This window comes from Mesoplodon bidens (genome assembly GCF_964165515.1).
Source record: "Mesoplodon bidens genome assembly, chromosome: 16".
NCBI lineage: Eukaryota > Metazoa > Chordata > Mammalia > Artiodactyla > Ziphiidae > Mesoplodon > Mesoplodon bidens.
The window spans coordinates 76,688,955-76,712,315 of NC_138173.1; the positions used below are offsets into that span (position 1 = coordinate 76,688,955).

Here is a 23,361-nt window from a genome sequence, read left to right on the forward strand (position 1 = left end):
GGTGACCTGGCTGCAACCTGGCGCCCCAAGGTGTCCTCAGTCACTCACTGGCAATAAGCGTTCAGGGCCTCGGGCTCTGGAACGGCACCCCCGCGGAGATCCTGGCCGCCTTGGAGCCTGGGCAGGGCCTTTCCCAGAGCATGGAGCCCTCTGGGGTCCCCAGGTTGACGGGTGGGGAAGCCAGAACTCCAGGGACCCCCCAGTACTCAGCCCTCCCCCAGGGCCGTCAGGATCAGCAAACCAGGTGCCCCCCACTGCCCTGAGGTCTCCCCTGGACGGCCCTGCTCCCCACCCATCCCCAGCTTTCGAAGGAAGCTCAGCCCCAGTGGTGGTCCTTGCCCTCCCCACTCTGGGCGAGGCAGACAGCCCCGAGAACCAGAAATAGAGTGGGCCGAAACTGTGACTTAAAATTTTCTAGTAGTCACACAAAAAAATAAAGAGATGAATTCATTTTAATCACATTTTATTTAACCCAGTATATCCAAAATATTACACAGTGTAGGAAGTATTCCGTCCTCCAGGCAGATGCGATCAGGATGGCCCCTTGTCAGGTGTGCAGAGCTGGTGGGGGGAACATGGCTGATGGCACATAACAGGGAGGCACAGCCCTGCCGCGGGATGAGACCGTCTACTGGCTGGCTCTGCAGCGTCCCCACCAGCCCCTGCGGCCTGCATTCCATCCCCAAGCGCCCCATCCACGGGCTGGGTGGGCGGGGAGGGAGGCGGGGTGAAGGGAGGAGTAAGGCAGCAGCTCAGCAAGGCCCGGCCCCGCCCGGCCCAGCCGGCTCTCCTCTCCCACCCACGCAGCTCATCGGGACTCCAGGCACGGAGCTCCCAGGTGGGCGGGAGGCCAGATGACAGGCGGGGGCTGCTGTCAGCAGTGCAGGCACCGACCCCCGCTTCCCCCACCCTCATCCTGGCTGGGAGCCCCTCTCCCCTCAGCTCCCCTGAGTCCGGTGGCCTGTGCCCCGAGAGGGCCCTGGCCATTTGACAAAGGCCCCCTCCCCTCCCCGCCAGTGCTGCCGTGGCAGGGACGGGGAGACGGACGAGGGAGGAGGGGGGCCAAGGCGACAGCAGGGACTGGTCCCCAGCGAGTCTGTGGGGAGCCGGGCCAGCGTCCCCGCACTGCGCACTGAGTCTGGTCGTGACCATGGCCTGCAGGGGAGACAGGCCCAGCACCATCACAAAGCCACGAAAGGGAGAGGGCTGGTTCAACCAGGGCCACCCAACTCCCCCCAGAGGCCAAAGGAGAGGGACCTCAGCGAGAGCAGTGGGGACAGGGCGAAGCTGCTGCCGTGGCCTTCCTGGACAGTGATGACCAAGCTGATGTCAACCGGGGCCAGGATGGTGACAACCAGGAGGAGGCAACCATGAGGAAGGGAGGGTGGCAGCGACGGGGTTGTGCCCTTGGTGGGGATGCTGGAGAGTCACAGGAATGTGGTGTCTAATAGCCCCTCCCCGTCTCTGGGCCTCCTGATCCCAATCAGGAAACCTCAGGGACCTTTCTCAAACCCCGCCCACCATACCACCATACACTCACTTACAGACACACACATACACACACACACACACATACGCTCCAGACGCACACACACACACTCCACACACACACACGTGCATACCCACAGACACACATGCACACACACAGGTGCCCCGAAATCTGTCCATCACAGATGCTGTGGGTACCACAGCCCGGTTCCCATAGCAACACCTAGATGGTGGGGGAGGGGAGAAGAGTAGAAATGCAGAGAAACACTAAATAAAGAACAACAACTTTAAAAAATGAGCACTCAGGGAGAAATCATCTTGGAGGGATGGCCCAGCCCTGGGCTGAGGGCACCTCTGCCCCTCACTCACACAAACGCACTGGCCAGCGCTGGCCGCAGAACGGCACTGCTGGAAGAGGACAAGCTCATGCAACGTGACTGAGTCCATCGTGGGGGTGGCCAGGCCGGGTGTGTGGGAGGAGTATCCTGAGGGGAGGAGGGATTAGCTGGTCTCGGGGGCCTGGAGTGCCAGCCTGGGAGACCTCTGCTGTCCCTGCAGTGGGAAGACCGGCAGGACCGGAGCAGGGCTGTGATGTGAGTCGGTTGTCAGAGGTGACTTATTTGCTGGGCTCACCTGGATGAGAGCGTGCATGACGGCAGGCTTCCTAGAGGAGGCAGCCCAGGCGTCTGCCTGCAGAAGATGGAAGGATTGGAGCTGTGGTGGGAGCAGTGGGCTAGGGGAGGGCGTGACCAAGCGAAGCCACCAGGCAGTGCATGGGGTCTGCACAGGGCGGCGGGGGGATGGGGTGGAGCAGGTGAAGGGCCTTGAAGACCTGCCAAGGGGGCCCGAAGGAGGGTACCAGGGGTCAGGAGCAGGGCTACCAGACAATTTCAGGAGGCAGATCTGAGGGCATGCATTGTGGTCTGGGGGTCGGGAGCTGGAATCCTGGGCGGGTGCTGGCCCCAGATCCTTGGGTGTGTCACCTGCCCCCCCCCACCGGCTGAGACAGCTCATTCCATGTTCCCTTCCCATAGGTACCTCCAGCCCGAGGAAGGACTTAGAATCCCAGCCCCAGCCTGCAGTGTGGGCGCCCACGCCCCATCTGTTCTTGCTGGGGAAGCCCCGCAGAGCATCGGGTTTTCCCACACTTGCTAAAAGGAGCAAACCCCAGGTAAGGACGCCTCACAGGCTTCAAGGAGCAGCAGGAGCACAGGTGTCCTTCCTACCAAGGACAGGGCTCCAGGAGATGCAGGGGTCTAAGAGGACCACAAGATCTTGCTTCATCCAGGGGTCAGAGGAGAGCAGTGTTTCTGCTCCCCCAAACCAGGTCTGAATCCTCACTGGTGAGAATTCACTGTACAAATGGTCCCAGTGCACCTCCCCCACCAGCTTGTTTCTGAGGCTGTGGGGGCACAAGAGGGGCTCATCGTCTGGGACCCCCGGTGCCCTCTGATTGGGAGGGGTCAGAACTTCCTGTAAGGCCCTCCTGGCCTTTGTTAAGTGGAGCCAACGTCCCCCACAGCGGACAGAGCAGTGTGATCCGAGAAGGCTCTCTGACCGCCGTGCCTGACACCCTCCCTCCAGGGCAGGTGCCCCTCGTCCCCATTTCTCCTGAGTGCAGAGAGACAGACTCACATTTTCCAGGAGAAATGTACCAAGCACCAGGGCAAAACAAAGACAAGATAATTACGGGGATAACAGAGGCTAAAAATAACCTCCTTCACAGCCCAGACTCCTGGCACGGAAGATGCCAGACAATCCAGCAGCAGGAGCACGGAGCCCAGGGCCCTCCGAGGAGAGGAGGGGCAGACCCCCGGCATGCGCAAGGGCCAGGAAGGGGTGCGGGGCTGGCATGGGGGCCTCTGTCCTCAGGGAGGGACCGCCAGGACAAGGAGGGATGGGATGGGGAGGACCCAAGAGGTGACGTCAAGGGCGCGGGGCAGGGAGGTCTCCGTGGAGGCGAGGAGGAGGGCAGGGCTTTGGAGGATGAGTAGGAGTTCGGCAGACGGTGGCCATTCCCTGCAGAAGGCGTGGAGGCGGGAGTACCGTGGGCAGCTCCCAGTGGGACAGTCAGAAAGGCAGGCAAGGGTGGTGTCGGAGGGGGCCTCCGAGGTCCCTGGTCTGAGCCGTGTGGTGACCCTCAGCGTGGGGAGCTCACTCCGTCCTCAGGAAGCTTCTGTCTTTGGGGAGCAGCCTCTAAGCAAGACTTTCCTCCCGTGGGTGCCCTGAGCCAGGCTTGGCTTGCTCTGTACGGGGCTACGGCTCGGAGTCAGGGCAGCGGCTGGCCCCCACCCCGGCCCTTTCCAGCTGAGCCCCAGCTGCCTTTGAGGCTCCTTCATGGGTCAGAGCCAAGCTTGGGGCTTAGCCATGGACAGGGGAGGGGACAGACACCTGGCAGCCCTGGGCCTTTCTGGTGCTGAGCTCAGGAGGCTGTGCTTGGAGGCCCCTGAGGTGGGGCCGTGCCCGAGGTCCAGGGCTCCTTCACGGAGAGCAGTCAGAGGAAGGAGGCATTCTGCCGCAGGGCCTGGTGGCCAGAGGTGGGTGGCAGGAAACAGCTAACGAGAGCCAGGCAGCGGGCAGGGCCCTTTGGGAGAGAATGGTGGTGGAGGTTTGCTTCTAAGGGATTCTGGAAGGACAGTGCCTGGCGGGATGGGGAGGGACCAGAGGGCAGGAGACAGAGGAGGCAGAGGCAGAGGGGTGGGTGTAGAAGGAGGGGACACGGGGGGCGGGGGACAGCTGCAGAAGGGGGCCTGGGGAGTAGGCGTCACCTTCCACTGCGGGGCCCTGTGGGCTGGCTTGGAACTGGGGCTTCATCCAGAAGCCCTGAGAGACATTTAGAGAGCCGGGCTCAGGACCTTCCTGGTAGCGATTTTATTCTTTAAAGATCTTTTTATCCCAGGAAGGGGGTTCCGGGAAACAGAGCAACGCAAACCAAACGCACAAGCAGAGCCCAGTGGGAAGTCTTATACGGTGGCATCTCTGAGGGAGAAGCGAGTGTGTGGTGATGGTAGATAGAATGAGAGAAGCTATTCGAAATCCCAGGAAGAAACAACACGTTGTATAAGAAAGGAAAACAAATTCTCTGGCCAGGAAGATGCCAGGTTGGGATAACTGAACACGGAATATGAAGTTCGCAGAGATGACGATCTGGCCTCCTGGGGAGAGGCAGGAGGTGTGCTGCTCGGGGACGGGTTCCATGATGCCTGAAGCTGGCGGATGACTAGTTCTCTGTGGCAGGTACAGAGGAGACACGCAGCCTCAGCCAGCTTGCCCGGGAACAGGGCTGAGTGGGGGTGCGGGGGGAGCCTGGGGCCGTGGGCTGCGGGGAGGCCAGGACCTTCCTAGGATCCCAGCCGCAAGGGGGCCATCGTGAGACGGGGAGACCCAGGCTGGGGGCAGAGCCGCAGCTTCAGGTGGACAGGTGGGTGCAGAGAGAAGAGCAGGACTGGCCAGCCAGGGTGGGGGGTTTGGAGAGAGCACCCCTGCCCTGCCCACGGCTTCCCACTTCCACAAAGGCCACGCCGCCAGCTACTCCGCAGCCCTGGGGTCTGGCTTCAGCTCCTGCCCCCAGGCCACGCTGCTCTCCCGAGGTTCCCTGGGGGGGGCCCAGGGTCAGCACGGGCACTGTGGGGTCCTCTTCGGTGTTGGGAGTGGCTAAGAGAGCACAGCTGGTTTGGATAGGCAGAGTGACACCGGTTCAGGGTCACTGACAGAGGGCAGGTGGGACCCAGAGGATGGGGCCCACCCGAGGCCAGCAGAGATGCAGAGGAAGCCGTTTGGGGGACTCCTGCTTCTCTTGGGCCTCAGTTTCCCTGTCCATAGGAGAGGCCATTCCAGCTCTGAGGCTCCATCACAGACAGGAGTGGTAACTGAGGGCCAGAGGAGCCCCCTCCAGCTGCTGCCCTCACATCTGGGTCCCCCCAGAGCCGAGGGCTGGGCGCTGGGGCCACCCGGCCTCCTTCCTGGAGGAAACAGGCTAATGTATGCCACCCGCCCCGGCTGCCGCAGAAGTGGGGCGCCAGCTGGGAGCTCGGCAGGCAGCGTGGGAGAACCCCTGGTCGGTGCTGGCGGGTCTGCGGGGGCCCCTGGGCGGGTGGGTGGGGACAGGAAGAGAGGAAGAGGCACGAGGAGAGCCTTGTAATTTGGGCCGGTGGGCAGGCCGGGCCGGGATCAGCGACTGGTCAGAAGCAGGGGTCATGAGGGGCCAAGGGGAGGGGTCCATGGGTAACCAGGGTCAGGGGTTGTTGGGGACAGGGTCATTGGGACCGGGAAGCACATTGTCCTCCCGTAGACAGTCCTCTGACCCTCAGCAGGGCCACTGCAAACTCAGTGCCTGCCTCATTCTTTGTCCCCAGCAGGAAGAGAAGCAGGCTTTAAAGCAGCAGCCCCAGTGGTAGAACCAGCTTGGATCTCAGAGTCAGGCACATGTGGGTTCAGGAACAGGGCTTCAAGGAAGTCAGTATTTTGAGCATATTCCAGGAGGCGTGGAGGGCAGAGAATCCTGGGCAGGTCCCTGCATCTCCCCGAGCCTCAGTTTCAGCATTGGGAAGGTGGGGCTGTGGAAAGGGGCCCATCGTGGGCGACCCCGTCATGGGCGGAGCCCGTCGTCGGGGAGCCCCAGCAGCTCCTCTGTGCCACCTCTCTGCTGGCAGAGTTGAGTGCTGCACCCCGGCGTTAGCAGTAGGGGAAACCCTTGGCCTGGAGGAAGGCAGCTTCCTGGGGTTGGGGAAACCACAGACATCCCAGGAGGGGGCAGGGCCCATCCAGAGAGACTGCAGTGCCCTGGGCCCCTGAGCTCCACTGCCCAAGCCAGAGCTGCCCCAGTCCCCTGGGCCGGCGCACCTGGGGGCACCTGAGGTCTCACGGTGGGGAGTGGCTTTAGGTGTCCCCAGCCTCCTGCCTCCTGTCTCAGGCCCAGACGGCTGGGCGTGGGCTCACTGAGGCAGAGAGAAGGGAGAGGGCCGGTGGGAGGCTGGAGCACACGTCACACCTTGGACCCAGGGAGGTGGGCCTCTGGAACCCTCAGGTGGGCCAGCTACTGGCTATGTGCCCCCCACCCGCAGGCACAGAGAGTCTGTGACACCCCTGAGTGGCCAACCAAGTCACACACAATAAGACCCAAACTGACGGGCCGTGAAAGCCCACCGGGGGCACGGGGCCCTGCTGACGGCCTCGGCTGAGCCTCGGGGGCAGCCGCACGTGACATCCTGAGCGCCTGCTCTGGCCGGCACCGTGCCCTTGAACCCTTACATCAGCTACATAGGCAGACTTGATTTTATAGAAAGAGTGGCCCTGGGACTTGAGCCCAAGCCCACCTGGCTCAGAAGCCCCCTCCAAGCTGGGTGTGCAGGGTTAGCCTCTCAGGGCTTCCCGGCAACCCCAGCCCCAGTCCCAGCTCTGCCCTCCCAGGCCTCAGCTTCCCGGCCCTCCAGGGAGGAGAGGAGACCAGGTCTGTGATATGTGGATGGGCAGGACGGGGATGTCCCGGGGCTTGGGCTGTGGGCTTCATGATGTCTGTTGGGGGTCTGGCCTCCGGCCCCCGCCACCACACCCCACTCCGCCCTCCCACCTCTTTTCTCGGGACACAGAGACACAGACCTGCATCTCAGATTGCCTGCTCCACAATCATGCAATTACAGACGGGAACTTTTTATTAAAAGGAAAAGGCGTCTACGGCTCCCAGCTTCTCATGTGAGCGGTAGTAGTTCTCCCAGAGAAATGACTGCCTCTCAGGAATCACCATGGTGCCCAGCCTCCTGTGCCTGTCGGTTTCCTTCCCCATTCTCGTCAGCACTTTCATTATTTAAAAGGAATAAAGGAGAGCAGGGAAGAGGCGGCCTTCCACCGGGGAGCATCACACTCGGGCCGCCCTCTGCGTGGAGGGTGACGACTTTCCTGGCAGCGGGCGGTTCTCCGCGCCTGCTCGTTTCCTGCCTCCCCAGGTCCCCCGTGCGTCCCAGCTCCGTCCTCTCAGCAGGGGCAGCCCCACCCGTGCGAGGGGCAGGGAGCCTGAGCTGGCACCGCCTGGCCGGGCACCCCACCTAGCAAAGCAGCCCCTTCTGAGGGCAGGACCGGTGCCAGGCAGACGACAAGCACCTGTGGCTGACCATGGCGGCTGTGAGGGGACTTTTACCGGTCAGCCTGGCTAGGCACCGCCCCCAGGCATTCCATCAGACCGCCATCTACGTGTGGCTCTGAAGGTCTTTTGTGGGTGTGATTGATGCTAGATGGTCTGGGTGGGCCTGGGTCAATCAGCTGAAGGGCCTGAAAAGCAGAGCTGAGCCTTCACCGAGGGAGATATCCCACCTGTGGACGGCAGCCCAGCCCGTGCCTGAGAGTCCCACCTGCCCTGCAGACTGTGGCCTGGCCCCACCACCCCACAGTCACGCGAGCCAGCTGCTCGGAACAAACCTCTCAGTGTCTACCTCCCCGGGCCTGCTTCTCACTCAACAGTGGCTGGTATTGGGTCCGAGCCCCCTCCAGGCCATGTCTCCATCTCTCTCAGGGACCTGGCATTCCCCATGAAGGCAGGTGAGGTCGACCGCCCCCACCCAACGCGGACGGCTCTCATTTCTAAGGTCTTGGGCCCCAGCATGGATTATATTACTGATGGCTCGCCCGTTTTGCAGACGGGGAATGTGAGGCTCAGGGAGACCAAGCTTATGACCCTGCAGCCAGGACTCGCCAGGGTCCCCTCCCAGCAGGGATCTTTCCCCACCCTCCAGCGATCCAGGGCCTGAGAAGCCCCCCTGGGCCCACAGGCCTCTGTGCGGGCTGAGTCCTGGCAGCAGACGAGTGCCCAGCACCCCCGCCACGCCCACCCGGGCGGGCAATGGGTGGGAGAGTGTACAGGGGGTTCGGGGGGCCTGTCCTCAGCTCAGCATGAACAGCGGCCCTTCCCAGTCACTCCCACCGCTGGCTGTCTCAGGTCCCCAGAGACCCTTCAGTCTGTACTCATTGGGTTCTAGGAGCTGGCCGCCCTGAGCTGCTTCCCTCTACAGCCCCCCTCCAGCCAGCCCCAGCCGGCAGAGAAACAGCAGCACACACACGCCAAGAAGTTTCAGTGTTTTATTAACAAAATCTTACAAAAAGAGTTTGTCTTCAGGTAAGGTGGCAAGGGTGCACACGGCCTGGCCTGACATTCAGGGCTTGATCTGTTGGGGGGACGGGGAGTTGGCCACACCCTCTTGAGGAGCCTGGGGCCTCCCTGCTGCCTGCGCCAGCCTCGGAGTATGGGTTATGGCTTATGTGAAAAAATAAAATCTGGGGGAGCTGGAAGAGTTACCTGTGTCATTCCCCCGAAGCTGGGAACCCCCAGTGGACAGGCAGAAAAGGGAACCCCCAACCAGGCCTGCTTGGGCCGCAGACACGAGCAGCCGGCCAGCACCAAGGTGTTGGTGCCTTTGGGGAGGCGGGGGTCCAGGCCTGGGCAACGGCAGGGCCTGGTAGAGGGCCCACATGAGCCTCAGGAGCAAAGGCTGCCGGGTCTCCTGGGGCTGGGCTTGGGGCCGCCAGGCAGGGGCAGCAGCTCTGGTCTCAGCCCCAGGCCTCGTGGCAAGCTCTGGCAGGAGAGGATGGCCACGCAGTGGGCAGCGGTTCCTGGGCTGGAGCGAGGCCGGACCCGGGGCGGCGGCCCTGGGGGCGGGCGGGCGGCCAGCGGGGCGGGCATAGCGGCAGGCCCCGGCCCTCACGCTGGCCCGTCTTCACCACCAGCCTCTCGCCGGCCTCAGACTTCTCCTCTCATGCAGGCAGCTTGCAGGGGGAGAGGAGAGGAGGCACTGCCAGGCACAGCAGCAAAGGCTCTGCAGGAGCCTCGAGACCTGAAAGGAAGGAAGACGCGGATGGTCAGGGACTCAGGGACGGGCCAAGGCCGGGAGGGGCGGCACAGGAGGGACATGCGGTGGACGTCACAGGGCTGCTCTCCCAGGGCTGCTTCTCAGCCCACCCAGAGGACTGCAGGGGGGGCCTGGGGCCTGGGGGCTGGGAGGAGTTTGAGGGCCCCGTGTGAGGACAGCCGAGGGGCGGGGTCCCCTGCATCACCCGTTGTCACTCTCCTGGCTCCAGGGCCGGTTGCTGCCTCAGCCGGATTCGAGGACTCAGGCCCTGTGGGACCTTCCGCCTGCCACGGGTGAGTCATCGAGCGGGGCTCGGTCCCTCCCCAGGCTGGCATGAATCAGTGGTGCTGAGGCGAGAGAGAAAACACGGTCGGTGTGAGAGCTGACTCGTCGAACTCCCCCAGCCCTGCTCCCACCCCAGCTCCCTCTCCTGGCTCCCCGGGGTCTCCGCTCCTTCCCCGCCTCCCCACCACGTCACCCCCACCCCATCCGAGCAGCTAACTTGCTGGGGATGCGGAGGATGCGGATGACCCTGAGCCTCTCGGGCTGGCCTGGAAAGTGGGCTTGGCCCAGGGCCCTCCCGGCTCTACGGTGCCCCCTGGCGGTGGTGCCATGGGGCAGGGGCTCACCTGAGGGGCCAGGAGGCACCGGGACGCCAGGTCTGTTGCTGCCACTGCTGCTGCTGCCTTTATTGGCTTCGGCTCTCTTCCAGGGGGAGGGAGCCACACTGCCCAAGGCTGGCCAGCTGCCCTGGGCCATGGCAGGGGTGCCAGTCGGCTACGAGGTGACTGCCAGGAGAGGTGGCTTCCCAGAAGCCCAGGCTCCTGGGGCACTGGTTCCGCCAGAGCTTCTGCTCTGGGGTGTCCCTTGAGCTTGGTGCCTGCTGGCCCGTGCCATCTGGATGCTGGGTTTCTGAGTGCCCAGAGGGCCAGGACATTGAACAGGATGAGGAAGCTGTCCTGGCCTGAGAGTATGGAGGGTGGGGTCACTGGCCCAGGCCGGCCCATGCTGGGGAAGACAGACCGAGGGAGGGCGAGGGGCAGGGCCCTGCAGGGAAGGGGAGCCCCTCTGCTGTTCGGGGGACGCTGCCTACATCTGAATCACACGTGTCTGTTAGAGTCAGGCTAGGAGGCCGAGGTGGGTGTCCAGCTGCATGAGGACGAGGGCTCCTCCTGCAGGGGTCAGCCCACTCAGAAGTCCCGGGGGGCAAAGGCCACGGCGGGCAGGCGGGGGGGCCTGCGCCCTCTATTCGGGCTGGGTCCGGTCACTGGCTACAGACTCGCTGGTGAGGGCTGGCGTGAGGGCCTCGCTCTCCTCCTCGGTGGGCAGGCGGGGGCTGGCGGGCTCGGCCGCCTGCTCCAGGCCGTCCTGCACTTCCATGCCCTTCTGGATGAGCTGCTCCAGGGTCTTGGGCAGCGGGGGCCGCAGGAAGCGCTTGAGCTTGGGCTGCAGGGTGCCCACCACGTACTGGATGATCTCCTCTTCCTCGGCATCCACGTACAGCGTCTGGTACAGGTCCCGCTTGCGCCACAGGAACTGGTCCAGTGGCTCTCCCTGCTTCTGCGGCAGGTCCAGCTCACGCTGGATGGCCTCTCGTGACAGCGTGCCCTCGCTGTACTGCAGGAATTCCTTCTTGAACTCCACCCAGTTCTTCACTGAGCCCTGCTTGTACTCCCACCACTTCTTGGCCGGCCCATTCATGTGGTTCTGGATCTGTGACAGCCAGTACTCCTCGGAGCCGCCCACCTGGCGCAGGTACTCCTCCAGGTGGCTGAGGAACTCCCGCGGGTCCTCGAAGATCTGCGTGTCCACGCCAGGGCTTGGCTGCCCGTCCTCTCCCAGCCCCCAGGGTGGGTACTGCTGGGCCTCCACCGCCTCTTGTCCGGGCAGCTCGCCTGCGGCCGGTGGTGGGGGGATGGCATAGGGGCTGACGGTGTAGTCGTAGGTGTCAGCCTCCTGGCCGTAGCTCTCGGGACCCCCGACACCTACGGAGACTGTGTGGCGGGAGGGGTTGCTGCCAACCGGGTACTTGCCGCCCATGGACTCCAGGCGGTCGGCCCACCTCTCCAGCCGGTAGAAGACCTCCCGCCACACGTGCATCTCCCGCTTGACCCAGCGCTCCAGGTTGGCGATGGTCTCCTGGCAGCGGCACAGGCAGGCCTTGATGGACTTCTTCCAGCGCTGTGAGTCGCCCGTGGGCACGTACCCGTCCAGGTTGCTCTCCAGCTTGCCCACCGAGCGGTGCAGTCCCTTCAGCTCCCGCTCCACCTGCTTGGACACCTCGGTCAGCAGGTGCCGGTGGGTCCTCCGCACGTGCTCCAGCATCTCCGCCCGGCACTTCCCGATCTGCAGGATCACGTTGGGCTTGGCCACCGGCCCGCCGCGGGGCGCGGGGTAGGCGTGGAGGCCGCCGGTCGTCCTCTGGTCCAGCTCCATCTGCTCGCAGGTGGCGGCGGTGCTCGGACAGGCTGGGGGGCAGAGGCTGCAAAGTCCTCTTGGGGCCGACGAGGAGCTGTTGGGCGCCGGCTACGCCTGGCGGAGGGTCCCGCGGAGCAGCGGCTGGCCCCGGCTGCTCTCGGCGGCCGCGGACCCGGAGGACCCGGCACCCGAGCTCTGCGATCAGCCTCGGCCGCCGGCTCTTTATGCCGCCAGCGCGGGCCGTGGGCGGCCCCGTCGCCGAGCCGCGGCTCCCATTGGCCCGGGCGCAGGCTCCCCGCCCGCGCCCCCAGCCTGCCGGCCCGCCTCCCCGCGCCCACGCGCGCTCCCGGCGGAGAGAGGACCCACCCCCTGCACACCCGGCGGCGGCGGCGGCGGCAGCGGCGGGGTGACTAATGCGCTCGCACGCACCGCCCCCTCCCTGACCCATTCAACCTGTGGGACCCAGAGACGGTACTGGGAACAGGCCGGCGACGCCCCCCCCGCCAGCCAGCGCCGGGCAGGGAGGCCCGGTGAGCGCCCCGCTGCCCCCAGCCAGAGGTAAGGAGGAAGCCCCTCCCCCGGGCCTCAGGGTCAGCTTCCTCCTGTGTCTGCTGTGTCCTGACTGGGGCGGGGGCGGGGGTGGGGGGCGCTGGACTCTGCAATCCTGGGCCGCCGGCCGCAGACCTGATCTTGCCCAGTCCGGGGCTGCAGGATGGATGTTCAGCCACAGGTGAGACGTGGCAACGACCCCGGTATTCAGACCCTCTTTCCCTTGGGCTGGAGACCTCCAGGAGTTTTCATGTGCACACACACTCCCAGGTGTCGGGCGTGAGCTCCCGGACGTGGCCTTGGCCTTGAGCTTCTGTCTATCCCCGCCCCGGGCGCCCTTGCGTCCAGGCCCTGGGCTGGTCCTGCGCCCCGGGTAAGGGACAGGCACCCAGGCCTTGGCTCTCCCAGGGCCCCTGGCCTTGGTGTGGGTGTGTGTCGCCTAGGTGGCAGTAGCTGGACAGGACTGCCCCGTGCCCCCCTCTCCCAGGTCTTTGCTGAGGCCCAAGACTTCTCCACTTAATGCCTCCCAGGAAACCTGGCAGGTGCTCTCGGGGCGGGTGGGGGGGGCCGTGTGGAGGAGATGGAGGGGCCCTCCACCCACCACAGGGTCTAGGCCCTGAACCCCCAGGCCACAGCCCAACCTGTCAGAAGCTCCAAGGCCTCTGCTGGGGGGAGAGGGTGCTGGCGGCCTGATGCAGTCAGGAGAGGTAGAGAAGCAAAACACCATAAAAGGAATGGGGCTCCGGAAGCTGAGACTCCCGCGGGAGGGAGGCCCCTTCTGCCTCCCTGGCAACAGTGGTGGGGAGGGGCCCTCCCCCTGGGTCCCCGTCACGATGGGTGTGGGTCCAGGTCCTCTGCTGCTCCATGGGCACAGGTAGCACATACCTGCCCAAGGCCACACACAACCAAGGCCAGTCAAGACCCCCTAGCCCTGCTGCCGGTCTTCCGCTCTTAAACGCACACTGCACACTCATCCCCCTCCCCCACAGAGATACTCATAGCTCCCCACCCACCCATCCTCCCCCCCGTACAGTCATCTCCGTCCACGCCCACCCCCTCACACCAGGCCTGCCGGCCCCCGGGTCTCGTTAGCACACTCAAGGACACGCGAGTACCCCCACTCTGGAGTCCCCACTCCCTGCCCCCCTTGGAGGCCCCTTCCCTGCCACCCCCTGCCGCTCTCCTGGGAGCACTGCCCCCCAGAGGCAATCTGCCACCTCCTTTCCCTCTCTGAGCTTCCACCCTTGGTGGGGGGAATGTCTCTGGCAGAAACTCCCCCAAAATCGCTCTCCTGGCATTTCTAATTAAAGGCAAGTGGGTGAGCAGAGAGGGGAGGGTGGAGGGGCAGCACGGAGCAGGGAGGGGGAGTCGGGCCAGAAGCTGCGAGAACAGGAGCCCCGGAGCAGGAGACGGCTGCAGGCCCGAGCGTGTGAGCCTGTGTGTAAGATGCCTGTGCGGCGGCGAGCGGGCTGGTCACCGCGGGGCCTGAGTGGAGCCGCGAGCCCGCGACCGTGTCTGGGTGAGCCCAGGCCTGCGTCCGAGGGCCCTGCTCTGGAAAGGCACGCGATGAGCCAGCTGGGCAGGGACCGTGCTCGCACACCTGCGCTGTGTGTGCGCACGCGCGTGCACACGCATGCGGTGGGAGTGCCAGAGCCATCACTCAAGTGACCAGGAGCCACCCCTCCACTTCCTCCCACGGTTGACTAAGGCCATGTGGCCCCCGGGGGCCGGCACCCAGACCCAGGAGCCCTGACCAGTGGGCGGCCCAGGCAAGAGACTAGAAGGGGAGGCATCCCCTTTGTGGGGGGAGGCAGGCAGGAGAGGGGATCTTAGGGCAGCCCAGCAGGCAGGGCTGGTCTTGACCCAGACACTTGGTGGCCCGTCTGCGTGGCCAGCCCAGCCTGACGTGGGGGGTGGGGTGCACGGCCCAGAGGCTGCATTCTCAAGGCCACCGTGACAGGTGACAGGCCACAGCCGCTGCTCCCGGAACACCTGATCGCTGCCAGCTTTTGCCCCAGAAGCCCTCAGCACACCCCACACTGCAGCCTCAGGCTCCAGGTTTCCACCTCCGCGAAGGGGCCTGGCCAGCTCCCGTGCCTGAGGTGGGGGCTGCCCCCGCCCTGCTCCTCCGTGCCCCCTGCCCGCGGGCAGACTCACCCAGAGCAGGACGACTCAGGGCCACAGGCCGAGCGGGGCAGGTGGAGCGGGGAGCCGAGCCTGGGCCCGGAGGCAGGGGGCCTGGGCTTCCCCAGCTCTCAGAGCCGAGCTGGTCCGCTGCTCCTCAGGCCTGCCAGCTCCTGAGGCCTCGCCTGCCTTAGAAGATGGGGGCTTTGCGGGGAAGGGTAGGCAGGCAGGGTGACCACAGGAGGGTCTGCCCAGCGCTGGGAGCCACGCAGCCCCCATTCCAGCCCCTCTGCCCCTAGGGCTCCGGGCTCCCAGACCCCAGGTGATGCTCTCCTGACGCTAAGATGCTTATTTCGGGGGGTCTCCCCGCAAGTCCACAGCCTCAGGAAACCCACCCCAAACAGAGCCCTGGGTGTCTCCACTTTCCCCGCACAGCCCCCCCGCTCCCAGCAGCTGCTGCCTTCCCAGGGCTGCTCTGTGACCAAGTCCTCCGCGACGGGGCTCACACACCGGCCTCTGCAGACCCCTCGGTGCTGGCCCCTGGGCCCCCAGAGGTGCTGGAGGTACCCCTCAGCACGGCAGGACAGGCCGTGCAACCCGAGCTCCCTCCCCGGCCCTCCTGGGGGCCGGAGCTGGCCTGCCCTCGAGCAGGGCCCCGGCCAGAGTCCTGCAACTCCCAGCCTCACATGAGCACCCAGTGCTCGCAGGAGCGCCTTGGGGCAGAGCCCCCGCATCTCCCGCACTGGCGATCTCCCGGCCCAGCCCCACTGATCACAGCTGCCTGCCCAGGAGCCGCTGTGGCAGCTGCTCGCGGAGGAGAAGCTGGGCCGGGGCGGCTGTCCACCGCTCACTCTCACCTGACCCTTCCTGCCTGGCTTTGGCCTGGGGTCCCAGTGCCCACCCTCCACGTGTACCCACTGCCCGTCCTGCCGCCCAGCGGGACCGTCCTGGGTCACGTGACCTCATTCCATCTCCTCGTGCCCGCCGGCAGCCTGCCAAAGGCATCTCCGGGCCCAGGCGTCCCGGTGCTGCCGGATCTGCCCACCTTGGCCGCAGCTGCTTCTGGCCGCTCGCCTGCCCCGGCTCCCCGCAGCGGGCCGCTCCTCCCTTCGGCCCGAATCCAGGCCTCCCTCGGTTGCTGCTTCCCTCTCGCTGGCTGCGACTCTGGCACCAGGGCCCGTGTGTGCACCTCACAGCTGAGTCGCCGGAGCCTGGTACAGAGCACACATTCGGGATGAGCCGTGGGACGGACAGTTAATGGGCCCTCCTCCCTCCCTTTCTGGTTGGGGAACATTTGGCCGTTGCCCACCTGAGCCTCAACTTCCCACCTGTAAAATGGGGTGACAGTGCCAGGGCCTGGCGTCCAGCGAGGCCGAGTGCTGGCCCTCCTGCCTCACCCGGTCCCCGCCCGAGGACTTCCCCCACCTCGTCCTGCCGACAGCCTCCCGTCAAAGAGTGTCACTTCTGGGACCTGGGAGGTGGGACGTGGTCAGGAACCCCTCCCTGTGGCCCCTCGGGAGGGGCTGCAATGCTACTTCCTTGCTCTGCCCCTGAGGGACGTCTGCGCAGGTCCCGGTGATGAGGGGTGAGCAGAGGCGCTGGGGGAGCCACCGGCAGAAGGGGTATGAGCCCAGGCAGCTGGGAGGATGCCAGGCCCCCCGCAGGCCTGCCCCGCCCACGGCCGGAGTCCAGCCACCACCCTCCTCTGAGACCACCTGCAGCGGGGCCGGGCCTCGGGTAGGGAGAGACAGGGACGGCCGAGGGCCCGGGACACAGGAGTTAGAGCTGAGGTCGGGAAAGAGAGCGTCCAGGTGGGAAATGGAGGGGCAGCGAGAGGGAGAGACGCCAGGGCTGGCGGGCCGCTGTCTCGGGAGATGTTCTCCCTCATCTCACAGAGGTTCTGCGGGGTGGGGGCCCTCCCCAGGCCCTGAGCCGGCAGGTGACACAGCTGGGGTCCCTCTGCCACACCTGCCCGAGATGTCTGCTGCAGCAGAGCGGGCCCTGAGAGACTGCCAGGGCAGAACGGGGAGGGGTCTCGGGAGACCCCGCAGGGCAGGGCACGCGCTGAGCTGAGACGGGAGCTGACCAGGGAGGGGGCTGGGCCCGCCTCGGGGCCATGGGAAGCGGCGCTGGGCCACGGGGAGGGCTCTGAGCGCCCGGAGCCGCAGGGACAGTGTTTTTCCCATCCTTGCCCCTCCTCCCGGACTTCCTCCTCTCTCCCGGTTTGGCAGGGTGTCTGCTGCGTCCTGTCCCTGGAACAGGCAGCCTGTTCATTCCGGGCCTCCACACTCCAGACCGTCCTCCCTCCTCCCTCCTGCCTTAGCGCCTCCTGGTCCGGTCTCCAAGGAAAGTTTTGTATTTTTCCGATGATCCTGGCACGGCGGTACCCGACCCGGCTGTTCCTTGCAACCTCCCGGCCAGGGGGCCGAGCCGCGGGGCCCTAGGCACGGGGGTGGGAAGCCCATCCTCAAAGGACCTTCATTCCTCACCACCCCCAGCCATGGTAGAAGGGAAACCAAGGCCCCGAGAGGGTCTGGGGCTGGTCCGAGCCCCTCAGCCGGGAAGCCAGAGCCCGGAAAGGCTGGTGAGAGGATGTGGAGATGGGCCCGCCAGCTCCCGGAGGCGTCGTGAGCACGGTTCACCTCCTGCGTGACTGTGGGTGAGTCCCCTCTGCCCCACCCTTCCCTGGCCTCAGTTTTCTCGTCCATAGAGTGGGTACAGCCACAGCTCTGCCCTGCTCAGCCGTGAGGTGAATCAGCCACTCAAACAGTTCCGGAGCCCGACTTGGCAGGTGCTGAGCAAGGTGCGGTAGCAGGGAAGTGCAGGTCACCCCATGAAGTAGGGCCGTCGCCGCGACCCCACACAGTCCCTGGAGGACGCCGGGCTGCGTGTGCCCTAGGCTTGCTGCCTGCTGGGCCACCACCCTTGGCACTGCGGGCACCAGCAGGCCGTGCCTCTGCTCAGAGGCTCAGGCTTCTCAAGGAGCAGCTGCAGTTTCCAGGGTGCCTGCTGGGGCATCAGCGAGGTGAGACGAGGGGAGGGAGGCCGTGTGGCTCCACCAGCAGGGGCTCGGGGTGGAGCCAGGAGGCAGGTGTGAGGGGCAGGAACACTGGACAGGGCTGAGGCCGAGGACACCTCCGTGCATGCTGCTCGCTGGGCAGTCACCCACACGGCATCTGGAGCTAAATGTCCCCTCGGCTTGGCAGGTGCCCTGCCCGGGTCTGCGTGTCCATAGAGCCGGGACGGGAGTCAGGCACCTGCCCTTCCCCCACCGCCCCCGCTTCTCCCCAAGGCATTTGCTGTGTCACCTCCTGCAAATCACTTAATCCCTCTGTTCCCGCCATCCTCATCACACAACGGGGGTGGATGGCGGTGGTGGGTGGGGAGGAGGAAAGGGCTGGACCTCTGAGCGCACCATTCCCGCCACAGGAATGCCCCGGCCAGCCTGCCGCCCACCGCCCCTTGTTTAGCTCACAAAGGCCTGCCCAGTTTCGAAACCTAAGCATAGAAGCTCAGCACAGCCTACGTGGGGTCTACCTCTGAGCCAGGGTCACCACCTCCAGGAAGGCTTCCCAGCCTCCCAGTGTGGTGTTAACCCCGTCTTCTGTGAGCCTTGTCCTCCCTCTTACGTGCCCCCCTTGGGGCCCCTGAGCACGGCGTCTTCCTGCGTATGCCAGTTTATGAGTGTGTTGTGAGTGTGAGTTTGAGAGCGTGTGTGTCAGAGTGTGTAAGAGTGTGTGTGCTCGGGTACCTCCTGATCTCTCCAGCCAAGCCGTGCTCCTGCTCGCTGACTGCCAGGCCCTGAGCTTGCTCTGGGCACATGAAGTGGACAGACTCCTGCTTCCTGCCCTGAAGAGTCTCCGGCCAGAGGTGCCCCCATACCCCAAGTGTGCCAGCAGCCCAGAGAGGCCCTGCCAGGCAGGGACAGCCTGAGGGTGAGCAGGGTGACGTGGGTGCCGGGGAGGCTGATGGGCTGGTTTGAGGGCTCTTTAAAGGGTCAGGGATGGGGGGAGAGCCACGGTCCCAGTGTCCGCCGGTGGCCCGGGCCGCCAGGGGTGGGAGGAGCGTGAGGACTCGGCAGCTTGCCTGGGGGGCTGGAGCTGGGCGGCCGCCCCCTCCTCTCCACCCCACTGGGCTCCAGCCAGGCTGCATGTGGCCGCCACCGCCTCCCCGGACGCCCAGGTGGGCCCAGATCGTGCAGCAAGAGCCCCAAGGGTTGCTGGCCCCTCAGCCAGGATGAGTGGTTCTCTGCCAGCCGGCTCGGCTGGACGCCCCCGGAGCTGGGTGTTGAGGATGCCCGTGCCAGGGAGGGGGTGGTGGCTGCTGTCCTTCTGTTCCCTGTGTTTCCATTTCCATCTCAGAGCAAGCACGGTGCGCCAGCCTCCACCGCTCACTTCCGGAGCCATAAAAGGAGACAAGTTGAGAATAGCTCGTGTGACGGTGCGAGGAGCTTCCCCACGCAGGTGCAGGCAGCAGGCTGCGGCCGGGAAGGCAGGCTCTGTCCCAGCTCACCCCCGGCCCGCGGTCCCTCCTCCATTCCCTCTGCTGCCTCTCCCTCCCCGCCCTGGGGGCTGGGGCCTGAGCCCCCCGCCCTTCAAGCTGCCTGCCCCACCTGGACATCCCATCCACGCCCACAGGCCACCTGGTCCAGCTGAGGCCTCCCTCCTGGGCTCCTGATCCCACAGCCGCCAACCCGGGTGCCCTGCCCAGCTGCAGGCTCCTGGGCCACCCCAGGCTGGCGTCTTCCCCCACTCCCCCACCCCGCCCTTGGAGGTGGGCACCTCCCTGTCTGCTGTCAGCCTCTCAGATGCCAGGCACGGGCCACGATGATCTTTGGCCCTCGGGGGCCCAGTGTCTGCCGGTCCTCAGCCTCCTGGCCCCAGGTCTCAGTTCGACGTGTCCCCGGGCTGCCCCACAGGGTGCCTCGATGGGCGTCTGTCCCTGGGGCACTGGCCACTCCCTCCGGCTCTGTGCTCTGCCGTTGCTGCAGCGTAGTTCTTACTAACCCTGAACAGAGGGCCTGTGCTTCTGTTCTTCCACGGACCCTGCCAGTTATGCAGCTGGTGCCACCTGCCAGGGTCCCCTTCTTGGTTCTGGGGTCTCTCTGGAAAGAGGGTCGACACAGAGGCGTGCGGGAGAAGGGGCCCCACTGTGTGCCGAGCATTTCCCTGCGCCTTGGAACAGGCTGGGCAAACCATCATTGTCACCCATGTTGCAGATGAGGAACTTGAGGTGAAGAGAGGGTGGGGAATGTGCTTGGGGAACCAGCTGGTGAGCAAATGACCGAGACTCCTGGCCCTGAGGCCGATCCTGTCTGACTGTCCACTGCCATCGGCCACTGTCAAAGGCCAGGGTCGGGCTACCTCTGAGCCTCAGTATCTTCAGCTGATGGGGGAGGGTTGCCCTTCGGACGTTCAGGGTGGAGGGCGGGTCAGAGGACCCCTGACCCGCATGCCTTGTTCCCAACCCACGTCCCCTCTCCTGCATCCTTGATCCTAAGATCCGTGTCCAGGCACCTGCCTCACCAGGGGGTGGCAGCGACGTCTGGAAGTGCTCCCTAGGGTGGGGGGGCCGCCGCGCCAGGTGGCTGGGGGAGGTCAGGGAGAGTGATGATGTCTCGGACATTCGCCTGCCCTACCACACGCTGGCACTGTGCCTCTTCCTGGTTTGGGGGTGCCTGTCTGATCCCCACAAGCCAGTATAGACCCCGGAGGCCCGCACAGACCACTAGGCTCCTTCCGCCATCCTGGCACAGCGCCCGCCTCCTCCTGTCCCCCCCTCCCTCCCCTGGCTGAGCTCCAGCGGGCTGTTAACCACCAGCTGGCCCGGGAGACTGTGACGTCCCAAGAGTCAGGAATCGCCTGAGATGGCCGAGGAGCTGGGTGCACAGCCCAGACTGCCATGGGTGTCCCCGCCCTCACCCCACTTCATGGATTCTTCTAAACACACCCTGCTCCCTGGCCACGCAGACTGGGCATCAGGCCCTGGGGTGGGGGCGGGGCAGCACATCAGAGGACGGGCCCCTAAGAGAAGGCCCGGCACCAGGGCTGGGGGGCCGCAGGCTCAGGCCGGGTTGGGCCTCAGAGCGAAGAAGGGTAGAGCCAGCCGTCCTGGGGGTCGGCGCTGCCCACCAGCTCTGGAAGCAGGCCCGTCCCGCCCCGTGCTGGCGCCGGCCCATGACTGCCCTGTGGACAGGTGTCCTCCCTGGAGGTGCCGCGCTTGCCCCTCAGCTGGAGGTGAGGGGGCTCTGGGACCCCTCAGGTCTCGGGCGGAGGCAGGGGTGGGCTCCAAGGCCCTCCCCGCCGCGGCCCACTCGCCCAGACCCACGGCCACCCCTGCCCCCTGCTCCCCTCCTGCCTGGGTCCCCGCCTGGCGCTCTCCCGCCACCCCTGCCTCGCTCTCTCCCTCTGTCCGGTCTCTGAATCCAGGCCTGGTGCCCACTGGCCCGGCCCCTCAGCCCTCCTGCAGACGGTGGTCTTTGTCACCCCTGTCCTTGTCCACTCAGAAGGAGACCAGGCCCTCCGGGGTGCGTCGCATCTAGGGCTGCGGGACAAACCACGGGGCAGAGAGGAGAGGAGGGGCAGGTGGGGAGGCCCGGATGCGGCCTCTGGGGGCGGAGGTCTGAGCCCCAGCCCGGAGGTCGGGGTGGGGTTTCAGGGCCCTGAGCTGAGAAACGGGGGCCTTGCCACAGACCCCCGGCCCAGCCCCCAGCAGGCGTCCGCAGGCCCGCAGGTCCACTCCTGTAATGGCCCCAAACACCCCTCCTCCTGGAGAGGGTGGGAGACGCTGAGACCGACTGGGGGCTGCTCCACACCCTCTGCCCTGACGGCGCCGCCCATCCCAGAACCAGGTTGTCCCCAGGGCCCTGTGTGCCCCCAACAGGTGGGGTTTGGGGCCTTGGCTCCCTCACACCCAGGTTGGGGCAGATACTGGGGAGCCTCGGGGAGGAGTTGAGACACCCCTAGACACTGGCCTCTCCCCTGCAGAGTCAGGACTCCCACACATTGCCCTCCCTCCCAGGCCCTCCTCCCAGCCCAGCTCGGCCCCAGGACCTATCCAAGCCAGCCCGTCACCCAGCAACTTACCGCCTACCACCTGCTTCCATGGGCAGGGGCAGCTTGGGGAGCCGTCCATCTCCTGCTACCCCAGCACCTGCCGGGGGAGCCAAGTGGAAACGGGCCCTCCATTTACAGCCTAAGCACCACACAAGGAAACCACATTCCCCGAACTGGGCAGGCGCCGCATTTTTCTAAATAAACATAAAATGCCACGTCAGGAGCCCACAGGATCTCAGTGTCTCCCCTGGCAAGATGAGAGTGAGCCTGGGGAGGTGGGAGGTGGTATCCTGGAGGGCCGTCCCAGGCAGGCCTGCAGGCTCACGTGCCATCTGTGTTACCCCACACCATCCTCAGCAAGAGGCACTCAAGTCACACCCGTGGCCCACAGTCCAGACTCTGAATTCTGAGAGTCCCACTTGCAAGTTGTGTAATCATTGTCACACCACTTCCTCCATGGCCACCACCACCCCGTCCACCACCATCATCACCACCATCATCACCACCATCATCACCATCACCACCATCATCACCACCATCATCACCATCATCACCATCATCACCACCATCATCACCATCACCATCATCATCATCATCACCATCATCACCACCATCATCACCACCATCACCATCACCACCGTCATCACCACCGTCATCACCATCATCATCACCATCACCATCATCACCACTGTCATCACCGTCATCACCACCATCATCACCACTGTCCATCACCATCATCACCACCATCATCACCACCATCACCATCACCACCGTCATCACCACCGTCATCACCATCATCATCACCATCACCATCATTGTCACCACCATCACCACCATCATCACCATCACCATCATCACCATCATCACCATCATCACCACCATCATCACCATCACCATCATCATCATCATCACCATCATCACCACCATCACCACCATCATCATCACCACTGTCATCACCACCGTCATCACCATCATCATCACCATCACCATCATCACCACTGTCATCACCGTCATCACCACCATCATCACCACTGTCCATCACCATCATCACCACCATCATCACCACCATCACCATCACCACCGTCATCACCACCGTCATCACCATCATCATCACCATCACCATCATTGTCATCACCGTCATCACCACCATCATCACCACTGTCCATCACCATCATCACCACCATCATCACCACCATCACCATCACCACTGTCATCACCACCGTCATCACCATCATCATCATCATCACCATCATCACCACTGTCATCACCGTCATCACCACCATCATCACCACTGTCCATCACCCTCATCACCACCATCATCACCACCATCACCATCACCACCGTCATCACCACCGTCATCACCATCATCATCACCATCACCATCATCACCACTGTCATCACCGTCATCACCACCATCATCACCACTGTCCATCACCATCATCACCACCATCATCACCACCATCACCATCACCACCGTCATCACCACCGTCATCACCATCATCATCACCATCACCATCATTGTCATCACCGTCATCACCACCATCATCACCACTGTCCATCACCACCATCACCACCATCATCACCACCATCACCATCACCACTGTCATTACCACCGTCATCACCATCATCATCACCATCACCATCATCACCACTGTCATCAACGTCATCACCACCGTCATCACCATCATCATCACCATCACCCTCATCACCACCATCACCACCGTCATCATCACCATGACCATCATCACCCTCATCATCACCACTGTCATCATCATTTCCACCATCACCACCACCATTATCACCATCATCATCACCACCTCCATCACCACCATCACCCTCACCATCCCCACTGTCTCAGCTCAGAACCCTGCAACAAAATACCACAGACCAGG

The 23,361-nt window shown here is 64.6% G+C and overlaps 1 protein-coding gene across 1 annotated transcript; it reads right to left on the bottom strand.

The window, feature by feature from the left end:
* Positions 1–10,568: 10,568 nt before the first annotated feature.
* ARC (activity regulated cytoskeleton associated protein) lies at positions 10,569–11,780 on the bottom strand (the record flags this gene model as incomplete). Its single annotated transcript, XM_081258617.1, has 1 exon — positions 10,569–11,780. The coding sequence occupies exon 1, from the start codon at positions 11,757–11,759 to the stop codon at positions 10,569–10,571; it is 1,191 nt and encodes a 396-aa protein (XP_081114743.1). The 5' UTR covers positions 11,760–11,780.
* Positions 11,781–23,361: the final 11,581 nt, after the last annotated feature.